The sequence below is a fragment of the Erpetoichthys calabaricus genome, chromosome 1 (genome assembly GCF_900747795.2).
Source record: "Erpetoichthys calabaricus chromosome 1, fErpCal1.3, whole genome shotgun sequence".
NCBI lineage: Eukaryota > Metazoa > Chordata > Cladistia > Polypteriformes > Polypteridae > Erpetoichthys > Erpetoichthys calabaricus.
In genome coordinates this window covers 208,084,187-208,107,138 of record NC_041394.2, presented here as the reverse complement: position 1 = coordinate 208,107,138, position 22,952 = coordinate 208,084,187, and the positions used below count along the sequence as shown (strand labels likewise).

At 35.9% G+C, this 22,952-nt stretch overlaps 1 protein-coding gene across 1 annotated transcript in view; it reads left to right on the top strand.

Moving 5' to 3' along the window:
• The window catches only part of LOC114658995 (dedicator of cytokinesis protein 4), a 432,716-nt gene that overhangs the window by 313,358 nt on the left and 96,406 nt on the right, over positions 1 to 22,952 (top strand). The window contains 4 exon segments of the mRNA XM_051928746.1: positions 3,922 to 4,114; positions 16,528 to 16,655; positions 18,152 to 18,286; positions 19,514 to 19,612. Coding sequence (XP_051784706.1) covers positions 3,922 to 4,114; positions 16,528 to 16,655; positions 18,152 to 18,286; positions 19,514 to 19,612 — 555 coding nt within the window.

The window sequence follows — 22,952 nt, the reverse complement described above, 5'->3', positions numbered from 1 at the left end:
TCTGGAGATGGGGATTGAGAAGGAAGCCCACAGTGCATCTTATTTTTCTGTGTCAAAAGAATAGACAAATGCCTGAAAAAGGTTTGGGATAGCTGCCCCGTATAATGTAAATTGGGTTAAAAAATGTAAAGACTTGAGATCATGGTCACACTGAGTTCAAGAAGAACTGATTTACAGGATACAAAATGGCGGTTTTATGGTCGGGCAGAGGAAGTGAGGTCACCAGGTATGAAACTGGAAATGAGGTCATCGGGCCCAGAAACCAGAACTGAGGTCAGCAGGGCCAGAACAGGAAGTGACATCATCATGGGCCAGGCGGAATTTCCCATAACTGGTCTGCAGAGGAAAGAGAGAAAGGGTTGGTGCACTCTGCCACCCCCTGGTCTGGCGTGGAATTACCCTCAGTCAAGCCCTTTAGCTGCCTCCCATGTGCATGTGTGTGACTCCTGGCAGATCCTTATGAGATTCTTGCTGATCTTCTTGATCTTCTTTTACTTGGATCAATTTCTTTGAATGTGCAAGAACTGTTTCTGGCTGTTTGTCTTTATATACCTTCATCTCTGCCAAACTAAAAGTTATTGGTACATATTGTATTGCAGTGAACCACTATTTCATTGGCTGCAGTTCTGTAGTGTCCTCTTTGTGATCCAGCAAGCTCAGCTTTTCTTCATTTATACACACAAGTTCCCTGTCTATCACCCATGGAAAGTTGCAATTTGCTACAAACACAATTTAGAGTTCTGCATTTTTTCTTCTGCTAGCAGTGTAGCCTTAAGTTTCCACAGCTGTGGCATGGTGAAATCCTCTTTTGCCAGAGGTTCAGTTTCACTTCTTTTTAGTTATGGTACATTGTAATCTCACAGTGACTGAGTCCTTCCTCTCTTTTCATCTGATCTGAAGTTATAGGGACTGTCTGCGAATAATGTAATTTTCAGTGGTCTTTTCAAAATGCTTTGTCTTCCTCAAGCAGTTCTTGTAATTTTTTTTTTTTTTTTAAATCGTTCATTTAATTTAGAGTAGCGCAGTCTGATTTATGTGCTTTTAACCGCCCTCTGTCTAGCAGATAAGGTTGAACTGATAAAAACCTCTGGAAAATTGGCTGTAATTCTTCTATGCTATACTTAGATCTGAGCAGATATTAAAGCACTCATCATTTCACATTTGTATGCCTTTCTTTTAAATGCTCATTTCTATAGTTCATGCACTTCATCTCCTTAGCTTTGCATATTCTGTGTGGTCCATTACAGACATCCCGTAGTGTACATTAAACTGTGCTTAAGCTTTTGGTTTCTGCAATTTACTCTTAAGCCACATAATGCTTCGAAACTGCTTTATTTTTCCTGAAATATAATGCATATATTTTTATTAGTTCCGCTTTCAATTTTCTCTCATTGCAAACTTTCTTATAAAAAGAGTTCTGACCTACATTCATTCAACATGTATTCATTTTCTCCATCTTTTAGTGGCACTTAACTGCTTCATGTGTGTCACCTTTGCCTCTCTACCTTTCTTTCTGTTTGTACAGTCCCAACCCATGAACCTCAACTACATCTCATAATGGTAATCTCAGGAGCGGAAGCCTCATGTTTTGTTTTTTTCTTTCTTAAAAGTCAACTCAGTTTCAGCTAGCAGTGTCCCTGAATGTTCATGCTTGTTACTCCGTAAACAACATCATTTCCCTCAGACCCTTTCCATTAATGCAGTCATTTTCTAACCTACATAACAGAAGCATGTATTCAGAATTTTTTTTCATCTTGATTTCTGTCTCTGAAGTTAAATACTGAATGCTGTATGACTTCACTTGGCTTTGGATTAAAATTGTATTTCAACCAAGAAATTGACTTTCCAAATATTTCATCTTGTGAGCTCTTGGGAATATATTTGGCTCCCAGATGATCTTCTGTATATCTAGATTTGTGTTTATTTTTTTAACAAAAAAAAAAATTAATAAAACCTTATAATATAGTACAGAAAATTTTAAGACGTGCAAAAACAAAATAGACTATAGTTTTCCAGTTTTTCACTCATATATTATACTGTTTAATATTGCTTTTCTGGTGGTGAAGTCAGAAAAATAAAAGAGAATGTAGATTACTGGACATTTTCTTATGGAATTGTTTGATGCTTTTTGAAGGATTTTACACTTATTTTAAGCAGATAGCCACTCTAGAGTTTTGCTATTGTCCCAAACCTTTTCTGTTTGTGTAAGACTGTGGTTTGTTGGAGTCGCAGAACTTTATGAGGCTAAGTTTTATGAGAAGATTAAAAACAAATCATTTTTATGTGAACATTTGTTTTTACTTTGCCCTTTGACCTAAGTCTGATCTCTGTGTTTTCACCAGCAGCCCCATAAAATGCCTCCATGCTGAAATGAACTAGTACCTTGATACGTGGCATCTTAGTTATGCCAATAGTAATAAATGCATGAAAAGGCGATAACCTAGAAGAAGATATCACTTTTTTGCATCAATACAAAGTTACAACATACCTAAACAGTTACTTACAGTACATAGATATTACTCTGCAAGTAAAATTCTTCTTCTTGTTCCTCTTTATCTTTTTCTACTTCTATGTGGGGGTCAATGTACTTGATCAACCTTCTTCATACTGCTCAGTCCTGCACGCCATCCTCAATCAAACCCTTTTCCTTCAGATTTTATTTTACTTTATACATCCACCTGCAAATGAAATATGAAGTATGAAAAAAATAAAATAAAATGAAGTGTCACCTATTTCTGTCACACCCTTCAAGATGGAATTACATTGTTTCTTCAAAGTAATATTAAACATGGCACCTCGACTATCTGTGCCATGCATCACTTTTTATCCATCCATGTTTTTTGTCTTTAGAAGATTATAATGATAATCAGCTGTGCTGAGCAGAGTAGTCACATAAAGGGCTAACTCAATGCAGTCTTGATTGTTAAATATTCACGTAGCTACCTACTGTATACTGCATATAGCTCTTTCATTGAATTGGTTGAAGTTTTTGACTTTGACTTAGATAATTTATTAATCATTTGTTTACTCATGTTCTTTTAATTCATTATTATTAGAATTTAAAAATATTCAACATTCGTGAAATTGTGTGCTGAAATGGGCAACATGGTGGCAGAGTGGTTAGTGCTGTTGCCTTACAGGTCCAACATCTTGGCTTTCAATCCCATGCCAAGTTGTTGTCTGTATGAAGTTTGCTTGTCCTCTTAGTGTTTGCAAGGGATTTTTTTTTCCCCAGGTACTCCAGTTTTCAGTTCTCATCCCCACAGACATGCAGGTTGGATTAATTAGAGGTTCAGAAGTGGTCTTGTATGAATCTGCGTGTATTTGTGTGCATGCAATAGACTAGCACTGTGTCCAGGACAGTTTCTGACCTTACACCCGGTGTTGCTAGGTTAGGCACTCATCGCTTGCATATCTGTTGTGTAATATTAGGTCAAACCTGAAGTAGCAATATCTCTCAGTGTTACAAAAGTAAATGCAATGATAGCACAATATGCAATACACCATCACGACACAATATATCCTGTAATAGTGAATAATTAATTGCATAAAAACACAAATATACTAAACAGTTTGAAACGTGAAAGTGCATTGCAGAACAAGAAATTAAAAAATGAAATGAGAATTATTTGAAAGTGAATTAGAGACTTATTTTTTGTACTGATTATCAGATAGCCCTGTCATAAACACATGTTCATGGATCCTTCTTTTTTCCCACATGCCTATATTTGCTATTTTTTATTTTAAAAAACAATTTGAATGAATTTGAAGATTATAGCAGCATTGTTTTACTTAATATAGCTTTAACTAATTTGTAATTCATAAAAATTCTGCTCCAGTAAATTTGCTAATTACCCAACTTAAATGTAACATTTTATATATATATAAATTTTTTTTTTTTTTTTTTTTTTTTTTTTGCAGGCTGTATTTCTAAAAACTTTCCCAGCTGTCTATTGTGAACTACTGAAGCTTTTTAATATACGGGAAGTGGCTAACTTTGTTCGAGATACCTTGGGCAGCTTGCCAGCTGTCACGCATGTAGACTGCCCCTTGGAAGCTGTTAAACTGCAGTGCATTGCAAAAACTGTGGAGAGCCAGCTGTATACCAACTCTGGTATGAAACATCTTTTTTTTTTTTTTTTTTTTTTAACACGATAGCTCAAAGTACATTTACGTCTGCCACTTTAGGTAACATTCTGTTTCTGCTGCATCTGCAAAATCCGCAGTACATGTGGCCTCCAGATGTCTGCTTCAAAATATGTGAAACATTCCCAGGATAGATACAGTGAAAAATGCATTTAAAATGTTTTAATGTATTAAATGTTCAAATAATAATGAATATTAAATGAGCATAAAGTGTCAAAAATTTTCATGCTGTTTTACAACGTATGTTGCTTATAATTAACAGGTCATTTTTATTTCAGCAAATTAAAGGGCAATGCCAGTAGAAAAAAAAAATGATAAAAATAGACTTGTGATCTATTGTAATGCTTCAGCTTCTGCCTATCATATCCCCTCATTCCCCATTTATTACTAAATATTGCTTTTCAGAGGTTTCAAATAGTTTTTTTTTAATAACTTATGTTCAAATCATAATTATATCATGTTATACCCTGCAAGGTAAGCCTTTTCATACTTCATTTAATAAAGAAGTCAACTTTAACACAAAAAATCATTCCAGTAATGGCCATAAATTTATACCACACATTTAGGAATATCCTTCCAGGACACAGTGACTTACCAAGTGCCTGTCTGATGACCTGGGTACATGCATTTAACACTGCATTGCCAACGTTTATTTTCAATGCACAGAATGAGTATATCACTTGTTATACACTTACAAACCCCCAAAGTATTAACCATTAATACTCTGAAGGGCAACAAATGTTATTCTTCTTTGAAGGACTGCATTAGATCATTCCTCTGAGGTCTATTGCATTTTAACTTTGATTTCTTGTTTACTGTAGCTGCTTGCATTAGTAAAGATATTCACCATTGCTTTGTTTCCTCTGCTCAGAGTCACGAGTGCACAGTAGCTGTAGATTTGATGCATCAGTATCTAAAGTGGAGAAGTGAGGGTGGAAAAAGACAGTGCAAACATTAAATTGACTCCAGCTTTCCACACAACTCAACCCAAACAATTTTTGTCAATTTAAACTGCATTTCATTGTATTTGTTATATCAAAGAAAAGTTTTTTTGTGTTTTTAAGCTAAAGATAAAAACCAGAAATCATTTGTGTTTAGAATTTTCCCAAGCATAAAAGACATTTTTATGTTCTTGTCACTTGCCATTACATTTAATAAGAAAAAGAATGAATATGTTCATCTTTGCAGCAAAAAAGGTTATTTTAAGAATAATACATGTACCAAACAGAAGATATCATTGTGTTTTCTGTACTTACAGAAATATACCTTTTGCCCATATCAGTGAATATCTTAGTATGGTCTGGGAACCTGCAACCTATCCAGGTTTATTTCCTGTCCTACACCCAAAGCTACCAGATTAAACTGAGACCCCTTACAAAATTATAATTAGATTAAGTTTTTTAATACATAGGTAAATGGTGAAACTGTGTCCTGGGGGGGGGGGGCGGCACCGCTCCGAGCGTCAGCTATTTAGGGGCGTCCAAACTACGGTACTTTCTTTTTTTTTTGTTCCTTGAGGAGGCGCAAAAAAAAAATTTCTTTCAGCTTTGGGGTGTCAAATTTTTCACCGCCCCGGGCAACATGATCTCCAGCTACGCCACTGATATATAGATATGAATTTAATACACAAATTTTACAATAAATTTTCATTTTTTATTATAAGTATACATTTATTATTAGTATACATACATAAAAACTATACTATATTAACTTTTATGCAATCTTAATAATTATTATAACATAATGACTGATTAATGTGATACCTGCGCTTGTTTCAATGAACACAAAAGTTTTATATTCGGCTCAATATTTGACAGCGCAACCCGAAGTTCTTGGACAAGATCTTTTAAGCATGACTGCTTATCATTTTTAATTAACACAAGAGTTGTTTGTCTTTTTTGGCGTAACTGGGATGGTTTGAATTTAGATGGCGATTTAGTTTACTGGGTGCCATTGCCTCGTTTGATAGCTGATCGCCGCAAATGATGCATTGTGGCTTTGGAGCCGTTTCGTCACCACACCACGAGAATCCGTATCGAATGTAGTCTTCGTTGTACTTCCTTTTCACAATCTTCTTTGTTTTTTTTTTGCAACACTTGTGCTGGGTTCTTCATCATCTGTACGTGAAGACGAATCTTTTCCACGTAAAAATTTATCCATATTTAAAGGGATATAAAACTAAATATGAATCACACGAAGAACGTTAACCATACACAATTCAGCAACACAACTAATAGTAATGAATGATAACTACTGTCGCAAGACGAGTGAATGCGACGTAGCACGACTAATACGTCGGCTTGAATTGAATCTAGGTGAGGACACGGAGTGATCTGCCTATCAAAGCATACTACGGAGTTGTCTGGCGACTACGTAGGGCCTACGTTGTAGGCGACAGGCGCCAGGCGATGGGATTTATTATTTCAGAGAAATGACACATAAAATTATGAAACCTTTAAAAGGCTATTTACGCGAATATTTCATTGCACGTATTCTCGTTATTGTGTTTCTAAGGAGGACCGTTGAAATATTATTTAGTTAGAAAATTGTCTTATTTGACCGCGTCACACCTGTATCGGCTCAAGGCACACCAGTGTGCCGCGGCACACCGGTTGCGGAGCACTGGCCTAGCAGATTTGTCTTGAAGAATTTGGAGTAAGCAATAATTCTTCAGAGAAAGCCTACACACAAACATGGGGAATGTGCAGCCTGAACCAAACAGTGACCAAGCCAGGAATCAAACCCTGATTTCTAGATCAGTGACATGGCAGTGCTAAGCACAAGTCATTTCAAAAAATGTCTTAACGTTTTCACCGGTATCAGCATTTTCATGCTTCATTTTTTGGATGAAGCTGATCATTGTTGCCCCTTCTTAAATTCCTTTTTTAGCTTATTGTTTCCAAACAATGGAAAGCTGCAAGGAGGAGAAACACAGATGTAGAGGGAATGCTGAAAAAGTGCAGCAGCTTCAACAACAACAACAACATTTATTTATAAAGCACATTTTCATACAAAAAAGTAGCTCAAAGTCCTTTACATAGTGAAGAAAAGAAAAATAAAAGACAAAATAAGAAATTAAAATAAGACAACAGTAGTTAACATAGAAAAAGAGTAAGGTCCGATGGCCAGGGAGGACAGAAAAAACAAAAAAAAAACTCCAGATGGCTGGAGAAAAAAATAAAATCTGCAGGGGTTCCAGGCCACGAGACCGCCCAGTCCCCTCTGGGCATTCTACCTAACATAAATGAAATAGTCCTCTTTGTAGTTAGGGTTCTCACGGAAGGACTTGATGATGATGGTCATGCAGACTTCTGGCTTTTAATCCATCACTGTTGGAACATCACGGTGCTTTGAGTAGAAGGACACCGGAAAAAGAAACAGAAGAGAGAGTAGGGGTTAGTACAGATTTTAGAGCCACCATAGTTATTATAATGAATTGGATATACAGAGTATCAGGATTAAATTACAGTGAAGTTATGAGAAGGCCATGTTAAAATAATGTGTTTTCAGCAGTTTTTAAAGTGCTCCACTGTATTAGCCTGGCGAATTCCTATTGGCAGGCTGTTCCAGATCTTAGGTGCATAACAGCAGAAGGCTGCCTCACCACTTCTTTAAAGTTTGCTCTTGGAATTCTAAGGAGACACTCATTTGAAGATCTGAGGTTACGATTTGGAATATAAGATGTCAGACATTCCGATATATAAGATGGGGCGAGATTATTTAAGGCTTTATAAACCATAAGCAGAATTTTAAAGTCAATCCTGAATGACACAGGTAACCAGTGTAGTGACATCAAAACTGGAGAAATGTGCTCGGATTTTCTTTTCCTGGTTAGGATTCTAGCAGCTGCATTTTGCACTAGTTGCAATTGATTTATGTCTTTTTTGGGTATTCCTGAGAGGATTACGTTACAGTAATCTAGTCGACTGAAAACAAACGTGTTCAGTGATGCTCCTGTTTGCGAGTTCATCGACAAGCAAACATTTAAACAACCTGTATAGTTTTGAAAATTATGAGTAAAATGTTAATGTCAGGAAAACAGTCGGAACTGTTAAGCAATGCAAACCCTGAATAAGCCCTCTTTGGAATTTCTGTGTTGACCTACTAAAGGTAGAAACAGATGTGTAACAGCAGGTTTAATTGTGATAAGGGTGTCCTTAAAAAGTCCACAGAGAACTGATTTTAGTATTACTGCAGTGTAAAGGCAGTATTGGCAGCAAATATAGTTGAGTTTAAGACAGATTTGGCGTTTGTGGGCCAACATATTTTTACATTTACAGATTTAATAATGTTAATTTGAAATGGAGGTGAAACATAACAAAAGGGTATTGATACATGTTAAGTACATATACATGCAGAAGTATCAAGAAATAATGTTTTTCTCTGAGATTCATCTGTTTATTTCATATCAGCATTTCTTGGCTCTACTGAATAAATAGAAGTGCAAATAGTTAAGGAACATTCTTTAAAAACAATAAGGTTGAGAGGGAGAGACAGCATTCAAAGCAGAAGACCAGTCTGCCACAATACCAACAGAAGTTCTCCTTTAGGTGCATTGGCAGAAAGGACTGTTCTGTAATCCAAATGCCCAGAGTTTGAGTTACACTGCTGCTGTTTCAGGAAGGATGAGCAGCTGAGAGGGGAGCAAAACTCTGCATGAACTCCTGAGCAGAGACAATAGTTCATAAACCACTTTTTAGAAAGCTGGCATACTGCTTTTTAGTCTTATTCTAGTATTTACAGAAAAAGGTATATTTAATGAAGACTAATTTATCTAGTGTATAGCACATTAAAATCTGGTGGCTAGGCTGAGTAAAACAGTGCTCACCTACCCTACCACAGTGCATGAGTGTTTTGAGTGGGTTACGAATAACTATTTCATGTTACGTTTATTGGAGCAAAGAACACTTAACCTGAGCTAACATGGTGCCAATGTCATATGAGCATAAAGGGTGGCATTTACTCAACATGGATGTATTCTCTGCTGCAGACATCTGAGTAAGCTCATCAACCAGATCTAAATGATCAAGAGTTTAATTACTTATTTTATAACTGTGAAAGTTCTCCTCAACTTCTACTATCATTGGGAAAGTTAAATCTCTTACCACTTACCACTTTTCAGTATTGAATGCAAGATTGCAAGAAGAACTTTTTCATTCATTTCTTATAAATAGCCTGATTAGTCTAATTCAGGGTCACCAGAGTTAAAGATTGTCTCAACAGCAACAAGGGAAAGGCTGAAGCAATCCTTGGACAAGGACCCAATCCATCTCATGGCACACACATGCATTCACCACACATACTCTAACCTAACATTCACATCCTTAGTTGAGGGAGAAAAACCAGAATACCCAGAGAAATATCAGTGCAGACAAAGGAGAATGTGTAAAATCTATATGCACAGTGATTGGACTCTTAATTTGGACCTATTGAACCACCAAAATAAGAAACTTAACAGATGTTACACATTACTGTTGACTATTAATTAAAAACCTCAAGTTGATTTTCAACACAGCAATCTAACCACTTGCTGAACTAATCACAATCATATCCTCATCCACCCCTCTAACCCCAAGGCACTGCAGGTGTCATGACTGAAAACTGCTATTACAAAGAGAAATGATTTGCTACTGAAAGTGGAAATCAGTGACGGCAGGAAGTGAAGGAAGTCTTTTTTCTCAATGATCATACAAATGCTTATGTGCATGTTACCTAAATTACTATAGCTCACAGAGCTACTGTATAGAAGGAGATATGTAGTGCTTAAAGGTTGTGAGCATTTCATTACCTACATTTAACACAAAACTCTGTGCTTCTCCGTGTGGGTGGAAACTCACAAAAGAGGGGCTTGGTGCAGCATAAGAATACCCTTCTTAACAATACTACACACCTCTCAAATTGAGAAACCACTATGCAGAATGGTGTCAGGATTTCGCTAGGTCCCTATCCCTAGCCACTCCATTTGTCTTCAATTTACCGAGGGGCCCCTTAGTGCCTGTTACAATGTAATGCTAACAAAATGGCAGTAATGTGATCTGAATAGCAAAAGAAATAAAAGACATAGTGCCATCTCATTTTAGCATTGTTCCACCAGTCTTTGTAAAAGCCTCTAATCATTTGTTCTTGAGTTTCTGGAATCCTGGTGTTTTTAATTTATTGACCTTTCCTTGCTATTTTAAGCTTTGATTTTGCCCAGCGTCTTTGGAAACTTTGCCAGTGTTTATCTGCCTTTTTCTATGTAGCCCTATTGGCTTTTTCACATATTGCTATATTTGAATGTTGTCTTTCAAACAAAGATAGTTGCTTTTTACCTGATTGTTGTTGTTCTGAACTCTTCATCTCTAAAAAGAAATGCACTGCCACACTTGCACTGCTGTCCTGTGCTTTGGTGTAACTTTTTTTAAGTATAATGGATGACATTGTGCCAGACAAAATACTAGAGCTCACAGTCATTGTCAGACTCTTCTTTTACTTTTCTTGCCTCTTGTGGCTACCACCTGATAAATATTGCCTGGCAACAGACTCTGATAGGAGGGGACAGGGGTAAACTGCATGTAAAAGGAGTGGCTAGAAACAGAGCCCAGCCAAATCCTGACAAATGGTAAAATGTTCTTTTCCAGAATAAAAGTTGAAATGCCAGAGTAAAAGATGAAGCCACATTTCACCCTTTAGCATCTCTTCTTAGCTCATAAACTACCATTTTTAATCAATTTTGGAACATCTTACTGTACTGTTCTAAGCCTTTGCAGTAGATTTATTAGTTCAGAGCATTAAGTTTGGGAAATCTTTGTGTCTTTGAAAATTAATGCACAGGATTATCTCTTAACCCTGGTCTGTATAGTTATTTTGTGCTTGTTCAAAAGCAACTGTGCATATAATTCATACTATGAAGCCAGAAATGAATTTTTAGTGTAATCAAAGAAGTACTCTGCATGTCTGAACGATGAAGATCCCAAGAAAGTGATTTACATTTTACTGTGTCAGCAAATTTTGGCTAGAAGGAGACCATAATTAGGATGTTCATGACTGATGCCTATGATTTTCTTTGTGATATGTTCCTATCATAGCTCATTAATTATATCTCTTAACTACAGACAACAGATGTTTATGAAAATTTACAGTAACCCAAGGGCAAATGCTTCTGAAAATTAGTTGTATTATTATTTATTAATTCAGTGACTGTTTTTTGTGGATAAAACTGGTTCATTAGTAAAAATATAAGATTGCTACAAATGTGTGTGTCATTATCTTTTCATAATACCATGTGAAGCATTTAATATTATACATATTATTAAAAATGTAAACTTTAACTGGAACATTATTTTAATCTTTGAGGTTTAACAACTACCACAAGTGTGAAGCAGTCCTAAAGGGATATTTTCTTCTACATTTGCATTTACATTTATTTGCTTGGCAGACATTTTTATCCAAAGCAACATACAAAAGTGGTAACATAATTGAGTAAGATTAGGCTGGAGCCAGTTTGTTCAGCAAGTATAGTAGGGCAGGTAACAAAAGTTGATTAACACAAGTGAAAAGATGTAATAAATTTATAATCATACAATCGATAAAACAATTAAACTGAATGTAATAACATATCAACCAACAATATGAAAGTCTAATTTCTAGATGTTTTATTTTGGCAAACATAAGCAAAGTATTTCCCAGACAAAAATCATAAAATGGTATATTTTAAAGAAGATCTAATATATTTCACTTCAGTACAGTAGGATTGATTGCTAAATTGTTATCTGCAATTACTAAATATAAAGAAAAAATTAAGAGAGATACTGTACCTGTATTAAGTGTGAACTTTCAGCACAACAGTTAGGAAATGCAAGATGGGCTTTGACTCTTAATAAACTGTTTCATTTTTAGCATAGATAGAGAGATAGATAGATAGAAATGGAAACAAAACAGAGAATTTAATACTAAAATTATAATCATTAATCAACAGGTCATTCATGTGTTTTCAAAAATGTTGTTTGAAATCAATGTTATACAGTATATATGCTGTATATAATACAATTCATTTTTTCACTACTGTATGTGTTTTATTGTGAACTGTAGGCTTGATGAGTTCCACTAGTGTTGTTAAAGTATAATGTTATTTTTTCCTTTACTTTTATTGAGTTTTTAGAACATATTCCAATAGGTCACAGTGCAATTCAAATTAATAAATTGTACTATTTAGTATAATGTATAATGTCCTTATCCTTCATTTTCAAAAAGCCTTCCATCTCCATTTAATCATCTTCCCTCCCCGATCCAAAACAGAGGGAAAGGAAAAAGGAAATAAAAAAGGAAAAAGACAGAATAACAGAGAGTAAAAATAAAGAGAAGGTTTTATAACTATTAGTGAGGTAGATGGCAAAGACCAGTATCTATAAAGGCTGCCATATATTTTTTTAACAGCTGAAGTTCAGCTGTAGAATAAACTGTATCTTTTTTAATATAAGAATAATACATCACATCTCTTAAGCAGTCTAAAGTGAAGAAATATGCAAAATTAGACAGTGTGTGCAGTGTAACAAGCACCACAGTATTGGAAGAAGCAGATTAGACTGCCATCAGGTGTAACTCTTGAAGGAGCTTAATGTGTAAAAAGATGGCCTGAGTCACCAGACGCATCCTACAGGAGAGCAGCAATATTAGCTTAATAAGGTTTCATAGGATTTGTTTTTCATAACAAAAAAAATCAGGCATGACACACGTTTGCTCTGTGTTTTAACATTTTGTAATACCCAAAATAGTTATTCTTTTTTTTCCTCAGATTTTTAACACTAGAATTACCAAAGCGTACGAAAAAACTCGTAAACCCGGCTCACCTTAAATCCCTTTGCACCTCTCCGAAAGCGTCTTTTGTTTTGTAAATGTGTCGATAAACACAAACAGCCTACTATACCATCCTCTTTACCGCTTTAGAAAGGGCAAGAAGTTCTCCCAGTTCAAGCCTTGATTATCTGGGAGTGAGCTACCTAGAGTTGTATAGGGTAAATAATTTCATGTGTGTTCTGTGTCTACAATAATCTATGTAAACACATCATTGAAACACAAACGTTTTTCATGTTTTAGTAATAAATGACAAAATGTAGACATGAACTGTATAATGTGTGAAGGCTGATGTCCGAATATCAAATAAACACTTTCACAAAAGGTACAAGGGAAGTATGACAGCTTCTGTGTTGCAGCGGTAAGAACTGCTGACTTATAATCCAGAGGTCGCAAGTTCGACACCAGCTTCCTCTTAAATGCATCTTTTTGAGTAGTGAGCTGCTCTTATTGTTAATATTATACAATAAAACCATACATTTTATTTGTGTCTGTAATAGCCGGTGCAAATTTATAGTACTTGTAAAAGTTAGCATTTTTTTTTACTTTTATTCTCTCCGTCATGAGCACGATACAACAACCCACCCCTGCCCCGGGTCTGACGCTGTTAGTTTTTATCTGAAACTGGGAATAACTGTAGATGTGAGTGGTGTTGTGAGACAATGGAACTGGAAATTCTCTGATCTGAAGGGATAAAAGCTAACACACAAACGCTGGTGTATCATGCCTTTTTGGTATGTCATTGTCACTTGAATTTTTTCTATTCAGTTTTATTGAGTGTTCCTGCTCACGCTGAATTAGTATGCATCTTATGGTACATGTTGTCAAAGCCGCACTGACAAAAAACAGAGACATAGGTATACAGTAATCCCTCCTCCATCGCGGGGGTTGCGTTCCAGAGCCACCCGCGAAATAAGAAAATCCGCGAAGTAGAAACCATATGTTTATATGGTTATTTTTATATTGTCATGCTTGGGTCACAGATTTGCGCAGAAACACAGGAGGTTGTAGAGAGACAGGAACGTTATTCAAACACTGCAAACAAACATTTGTCTCTTTTTCAAAAGTTTAAACTGTGCTCCATGACAAGACAGAGATGACAGTTCCATCTCACAATTAAAAGAATGCAAACATATCTTCTTCTTCAAAGGAGTGCGTGTCAGGAGCACAGAATGTCACATAGATAGAGAAAACAATCTCTAGCAAACAAATCAATAGAGCTGTTTGGCTTTTAAGTATGCGAAGCACCGCGGCACAAAGCTGTTGAAGGCGGCAGCTCACACCCCCTCCGTCAGGAGCAGGGAGAGAGAGAGAGAGATAGAGACAGACAGACAGAGTTTGTTTTTCAGTCAAAAATCAATACGTGCCCTTCGAGCTTTTAAGTATGCGAAGCACCGTGCAGCATGTCGTTTCAGGAAGCAGCTGCACAAAAGATAGCAACGTGAAGATAATCTTTCAGCATTTTTAGACGAGCGTCCGTATCGTCTAGGTGTGCGAACAGCCCCCCTGCTCAATCCCCCTACGTCAGGATCAGAGAAAGTCAGCGCAAGAGAGACAGAGAAAAGTAAATTGGGTAGCTTCTCAGCCATCTGCCAATAGCGTCCCTTGTATGAAATCAACTGGGCAAACCAACTGAGGAAGCATGTACCAGAAATTAAAAGACCCATTGTCCGCAGAAATCCACGAACCAGCAAAAAATCTGCGATATATATTTAAATATGCTTACATATAAAATCCGCGATGGAGTGAAGCCGCGAAAGGCGAAGCGCGATATAGCGAGGGATCACTGTATGTAATATTTGGAATTATTAATTTTATGATCCGTATAGTACATTTCGGAAAACATTGTGGCACTGATGAAACATTATTCATATTCATTCGCATGCCTTCTTGCATTTGTAATCAGTGACCACGTTTATCTTTTTTGTTGTTTTTTTTTTCTGATCTTGCCCATTCTCCACTTTTTTTTGCATAGTGGTGTTTCTTTTGTACTCCAGGGCATGCAGAGGGAAAAATAGTACAAAGAGGTCATTTCCACGGTATATACAATCATCAGATTCAAATGTTAACACTTCCCACACACCCAAGGACCGTCCTTCCTACATTTATGACAATTTTTACCTGTTGCAATGCACACACTTCTCTCTGTGCTGTGGTTCCTGTTACATTGAAGGGGTGCCTGACACTGACTAACTGAGTTTGCTTTTCTGGGGTAAGTGGTGGTCTTGGAACAGAAGCTTGTCGATGTTGCGTCCTCTTTCTCTTTTTCCATTGCCTTTTCTTGTAAGAAGCGACAACAAGTTCCTCTGCAAGGTGAGCCAAGAACACTCTTCTTTACTCAGTGGACCCGTGCATGGTTTGTACAGTACATGTGCATTGATTGCCGCTAGGTCAGGCATGTTGTAGCACAAGCAACCGGCCACCCGCATGCTCCTGCTTGCACTGAATAAGATCACGCCTTCTGGTGCATGATGTCAACAAAGCACCGGGCAACAAAAGAAAGAGACAAATATATGTGACATTTTGAAGAAATCATTTTATGATCTGAATTTTACCAATCAGAAAACATCATCGCACTAATGCAATATTATTTGAAATCGAACAGTGTCAGTGCATCAGTGTCATTCAGTTTTTTGTCAGTGCGGCTTTGACATCATGGACCATAAGGTGCATACTAATTCAGCGTGAGCAGGAACACTCAATAAAAATAATAAAAAAAAATTCAAGTGACAATGGGATAGGAAGAAGGCAGATTCACCAGCATTTGTGTGTCAGCTTTTATCCCTCCAGAGCAGAGAATTTCCATTTCCATTGTCTCAAAAAACCACTCACATCTATAGTTATTCCCAGTTTCATATAAAAACTAACAGTGTCAGATCAGATCTGTGATGGTGGGGGGATGGTGGTTGGGCAGTTGTATCGCGATCGTAACTGAGAGAATAAAAGTGAAAAAAAAACGATAACTTTTACAAGTAGTATAAATTTACACTGGCTGTTATAGATACAAATCAAATGTATGTTTTTATTGTATAATATTAACAATAAGAGCACCTCTCTACTGAAAACGGTAAATTTACGAGGGAGGTGGTTTCAAGTTTTTACGGCTCCACCACGGAAGCTGTCATATTGTCCTTGTACCTTTTGTCAAAGTATTTATTTGATATTTGGACTTCAGCCTTCACACATTATATAGTTCATGTCTACATTTTGTCATTTATTACTAAAACATGAAAAAAATGTTTCTGTTTTAACGATGTGTTTACATAGATTGTGGTAAACACGGAACACATTAAATTATTTACCCTATACAACTGTAGGTAGCTGACTCTCAGATAATCAAGGCTTGAACTGGGAGAACTTCTTGCCCTTTCTGCGTCGGTTGGGGGGGGGGTGATATAGCAGGCTGCTTGTGCTTATCGACACATTTACAAGACAAAAGACGCTGACGGAGAGGTGCGAAGGGATTTAAGGTGGGCTGGGTTTACAAGTTTTTTTCGTAGGCTTTGGTAATTCTAGTGTTAATTGTGTGTGTTGTTTTTTTTTTCTCAGAATCCCGTTGTATCCTACTTCCTGTGGTTTTACACCACCTCAACATGCACCTACAAGAACAAAAAGACCTAGTTATGTGTGCACGGATTCTGAGCAGCATGTTTTCCCTCATTAAAAAAGACAGCACAGTAAGTATTTAAAACTTGGTCCAGTTGGTGATGTGCACATATATTGATTCATAATGAATAAATCAATTTGCTTTATTCATGTTACCATTTTCAAAGTTACTGAGAATCAAGGTACATCCTGAAAGGATTGGGTATAGAGCAGTGTCAGCACTGGATGTAGAGGCCTGAACATCACAAGGCCCATTCACAATCACACAGGATCAATTTAGCAATTCTGTTTGACTTCTGTGGACTGTGGCCAGAAAACAGAATACAAGGAAAGCCAATAGTGTATCAGCATAGCTACCTATGTGACTAAAGTATCTATCTATCTATCTATCTATCTATCTATCTATCTATCTATCTATCTATCTATCTATCTATCTATCTATCTATCTATCTATCTATCTATCTATCTATCTATCTATCTATCTATCTATCTTAAATAAAGTGTTGTTTCCTTAAGTAAGTAAGTTAGGCTTAGGGTTAGTAAGTTTTCACATAGTAAATGAAGTAATTTCCTATCTTTCTCTGTGATGACTATCTTGTTTAGTTTCATTGTGCTAGTACAAGTGTTGTGCATCAGCAAATTATATGTTGTGTGTCCTGAAGTTATATATTTTTTCATGAGTGAAAAGTAACCTTTAAAGATATTTATTTATTTTAACATGCAATTGTGCCTCAGGTAAATAGAGCATGGAAACTAGTAAAAAAAAAAAAAAATTGGTCAGCTGGCTTTTAAAAATTCTATTAGCTTTAAGTAATTTCTCAGCAATAGCATTATTTTACTGCCTGAGGGTCCTAGTCAAGAACAATTACAGTTTCCTGCTACAACATATGGCTTGATACAGTAGATGTGCAACATTCACTGTGTGAATGATAACCAGATACTGGCTATTGTATTTTTCACATCTGATATGGGTGGGTTACAGTCGAATAACATGGACCATCAATGGATGATGTTTAGATTTGATTAAATTCCTCAATTTGCTTATTCGGGCTACTGCACAGAAAAAGAGAGAAATGGTGCCTTGAGGAAGCAACCATTAAATGTTAATCTCAGTGTACAATACTTAAACTGACAAACGGTCAACTATCCAGGAGTGAAAGTACAAACTATCATAGGTGTAGAAATTGGGCTTGACAAAATGTTAAGACATAGAGAGAGGACTTCCCAAACAAAAGAGCATTGTGCATGTTTCACTTTTATTGATTTTTTCAAATTCTTAATTTGAAGACGTTACCATGAAATGCATGTCATGTACTCTTTTAAGTGTACATAAGAAACAAGAAAGGCTGACAGCTGCTGGGCAAAGCCAGTTCATAAAAAGCATGACAGCTCAGTTTGTTATATTGCTTACTTCACAATTTTACATAATCTAGTCTTTCCAAATCTATTACTACTGTCAATGTTAATTTGTACAAGAAACACCAATTGTTATGCAGCTATTTGCAGAATCCCTTGTTCCAGCAGGTTTTTGATTTTTTTTTTTTTATTTCTGTCCTGTTTTATATAGGAAACATCAGTCACAGAAGAAATAGATATGATTGTTGAGAGTCTGTTAGGAATTTTATTACGGACCATACTGGAAATTACCAACAGGCCGCAACCAGCTGGAACAGCACTGCGTTTGCAGTTTCAGGATGTCACAGTATGAAGCTTTACTATGCCTAACTGAATGCCAATCTTTAATATAATACTGCATGTTTTTGTTGAACAGTGATGGGCAGTGAATGTTTTAAAGGTGCATTTTCAAGCCAAGGCAAAAAAAAAGAAAAAGTCAGTATTAGTGAATTCCTAATTAGAGATTAGATAGGATAAGATAGAAGACACACAGTTGAGTTGTGAAAATTGTTAAGATGATTTATTTATTACCTGTTTATTTTAACAGTTTGATCTCATTTCAAAATAAAGTGAGTACAAGGAGAGTGTTAATATTTGACAGCATCACTTATATTATGAAGGTCCTAAAACTATATTGTAGTGTTTTTTTTTTACTTATATAGTTGTAGTTTGAGTACACTCAATACAGAAAAAGATCAATCATTCACTGCCCGCTTACCGAATAAAAAAAAAAAAAAGAAAATATAACATTTACCACTGCCTCATTTTCCTCAATATACATAAAATAAAGAACAAGTATGATATCTCTCCTTCAAAATTTAGAAACTAAGTGAAGATACAGTGTGTGAGGATAATTAAAGCTGACTGTCCATCCATAGCTGACTGGCAATTTTTCCAGTACAAAATCAAAGGAGGCTAGACAGTAGCATGCTAACGCACGTACATACACACACATATGTACTCAGTCAAACCAACTCAATTTACCAAAGCCAGTCAGTCTAGCTCATTGATTTTTCCTCTGAAGAGACAAGGGAAATGTTCAGATTCCAGACAGACAATGACCAGGCATAGGATTTGATCCCAGTTTCGTACTGGAGCAGCAGCAGCTACTGCCACTTCACCAATGTGCCCCTCTTCAAAAATCAAATCAAGTATACAAAACATTACAAAGCGTTTAATAGAAAGTTTAAAAAATTAATGTAAATCTTAAATATGTTTTGATAAAGCTCCTAATGTTAACTCAAAACTAAGTTCAGCTCATTATCATAAAACCTTCTTCATAGTTATTTGTTAGAGCAGATAGGATCCTTCTAGCTGATACTGCTTCTTTTCTCACAATATAGTTATTCAAAATGTGACACTTTTTAATTATTGATTTCATGCATTCATTGAACATTAAATTTTTAATCCTGCTTTGTTGAACTCATAGCATGTCTTCCAAACAGCCAAATGCTTCAAACTTCATTCATCATTATTTATGATTTGCAATGGTTTGCGTAAATAATGAATGTCTTTTTTTCTTGCATCTAATTAGGGTGAATTTGTAGCCTGTCTCCTGGCTCTACTCAGACAAATGACAGACAAGCATTACCAACAGCTCTTGGAAAGCTTTAGCAACAAAGAAGACCTGAGGGTGAGTTTATGAGTCCTAGTCACAATTCTAGGGCTAAGTGTATATGATGTGGTTTGCATTCTGCACAGAAAATGAGAGCTTATCAAAATAACAAAAGAATATTTTGATATGATTCCCATTACAGTAGTCAGTAAAGAATGTGCAGTATCCAAAATTTATATGGACATTATTGAAAATCATATATTCAAAAATTGCATTTAGTTTTACATAGTAAAAAAAGTGTGTTTGCTTGACTAAAAAAATGAATAGCTGTACACTTCCTGACAGAAAGAAGTCAGATTCTAAAAAGTACAAGAAAACCTGGCCATTGCTTTAAGCTCAGACAATGAAATTATCTTCTAAGATGCTTTTGTTGATTTTGTGTGCTGGACTATGTCTTGCTTTTACCAGCATCAACTAATACATATTAGAAATGAAGTTATAATAGCATAAGCAAAGAATTAGAAAAAGGAGTTTTTTCATAAAGTAGCAATGAAGGTAAGTGAAAATAAAATCTCAAGCAACACAACATATACAAAAGTAAAGCTCAGTAACATGATAAGGAGTTACAGTAAATACTTTGCATCAACAGTCAAGCCAGAAACAACAGTCAGCCATGCTGTGTTTTTGTAATCAGCTGCAGAAAGCTTAGTAAATAAAGCAAGCCTGACATCTTCATCCAGATTTAGACCAGATCTAAAAAGCAGGATTCTGTTTTGCATCACTCACAGCGGGTGTCATGTTAGATGCATGCTTGTTTGTTTCTACAGAAGCCTTTCACTCTTAAGGACCTCTTTAAATAGTGGCAAATTACTTAAAACTGTTATATGCACATAGTAAGTCTAAATATATTACGAAGTTCGGATTTTGAGGTAGTAAGAGTCATGAAAAACTGTCCGAGCTCAGTGTGAATTCTGTGAGCCAAAGGAATAGAGCAGTGCGCTGTCTTCTCATCTTGTACTAATTAGCATGAAAATATACAAAATGGGAAATGTTTTGGCTGGTATTTTTTTTTTCCTCCAGACTGACTATTACTGACTTGAGTTTGAAAAGCATTCCTCTGTTGAATTGAAAACAGCATTTTCCATCTTCCTCATGAGTAAAAGCTGAGGGTCAATAACACAAACCCTTCAGAACCTTTGCTTATGATACTGAACATCCTGGACATTTGTCTTTGGCACATGTATTCCAGGTATTGTCAGTGTTAGATGCTATTGAAATTATGTTCAGCCTCAGTAGTCCTTAAATAACACTAATCTAGCCAAAGTTGATATATTTGCAAAGAAATAGTTGTCATGAACTATTACATTGCAGTGGCATTCTAATGTGGAAAATTGTAATCAAGGGTTCAGGACTTTGCTGCTGTATAGTTCTGTCTCTTTGATTATTTGGAGCTCTGTATTTTCTATCAGCTCATTGCTTGTGTCTTTTTTTTCAGTTGCTATTTAGTTGCTGTAGTAGCAGACTGCATGTAACACATTTATTTGTAGTTGTAATAAAAGGTTCAAGATGTTTATACTACATGTTCATGGTTTTGGCTATTGCTTTATGCAAGCATTATGCCTTGTTTATTATTCATCCTTAAAAATAGCTTACTTTGAGGATTTTAGGCATTGAACATCCTGAATCATACCAGTGAGTGTAACACAGCCTGCACTGTTCTGAAGAAAGTATTGACATGCTTCTGATTATCTGTATTATATCCTATGTTAATTTTTTTCTGCATTGTAATTAAATACGGGAGAGTTTAACAAGACACTAAGTCCAGTGCTTCTCTTGGTGCTTCATTTGTTTAATGTCTACCATGGCAGAGTCCAGACAATTTTTTTTTCTTCCTAAAATTGAAATCTTGCAAAAACATTAGTGTTTATTACTGAAAAAGACAATACAGCATTAGTTTCAGCTGAAAGTGAAACTGAGCCCCTTTGCAATGATATCCTTCACTGTTAAATTTCACTATTTCAAATGTAAGAAGGACTGCACACTGGGTACGAATTTGCAATATGATTTTGTCAAATAAAATACAGACTGCCGAGCCAGAAGTAGACAGTGCTCCCCTGCTGTAGATATTGATTATTTTTATTTAAATTGTGACAGAATATATGGCAAGTGGGATTATTTCAGATGTTTTCTTAATAATGCAAAAAGTCCATACTAGAGCTGTAACTCTTAAAGCTCTTGCAAGAGTTGTATAGAATAGAAAATCCAACATATGACAAATTTAGCAATTATTTTTTATTTATAGCTACTGTGTGTACTACAAATAGCTAGAACACCTCTGGCACTCTCTCTTTGTAGACTCCATAATATGCTGGTATTTCTCTTGCGAAGAAATCACTACATTTTTCAGAACAAGAAAAGCAATAACATTGCCAGAATCTGGTAAAGCTGCACTTACATTTGCCCTTTGTTGTGTTATACTAAATAGAAAAAATAAAAAGTTGAAATGCTATGTATAGACCATGAAGCTGCAACATTGCCACTTTATTTCTCTCATCAGTAAGCAAATCCTTAAAAATGGATTGTCGTTAGTGTCTATGTGTATTTCAAGCCAGAAGGCACTGATGTTTTCTGCTTGTTTTTTTTTTACTTTCCCCATAGATAATAGTACTAGGGTGTTGTACCGTGTTAGCCATTACGAATGTAGTGAGAAGGTCAAGCAAAATGACACCCTTTATTGGCTAACTAAAAATATTACAATATGCATACAGTACTTTACATGTGCTGATCATGTTGGTTAAAGTGTACATACTGTTCCATGCTTGCGCTAATATTATAATATGCACTTCAGTTAACAAGAACACTTTTTATCGATTAACATGTTTTTAAAAAACATCGATTGGGATGAAATAGTTTGTTTGATAATAACAACATTCTTAAATCCACCAAATCCAGTTCAACATCACAGTGTGGCGATGGGTCCAAGACAAGAAATAGTCCTGGGTAGGGCACTGTCCATCTCAGGGCTCACTTACTGTCCACTCACACAAAAGGCAAGTTAAAATTGTCGGTTAACCTAATCAGCATGTCTTTGGGGATGTGGACAAAACACTGGGATAGAGGAAACTCACAGAAACATGGTGTAAATATTCAAACTCCATGCAGACAATATCCTGTCACAGGATTCAAACCTATGATGATAGATCCATGAGGTGCCAGCTATACCTGCTGTGCCACTATACCACCCTATGATATTAGTAATAATTCTTTTCTTTCTACATAGAATATACTGTACCAAGCTGTTAACAACATATGAACATTTAACATTTTTGTATGCATATTTTATAATATTTGATATCTTACATTTAAGAGCTTGCCAGTTTTTTCACCCACATTATTGTTTATGGATTGATCATTATTT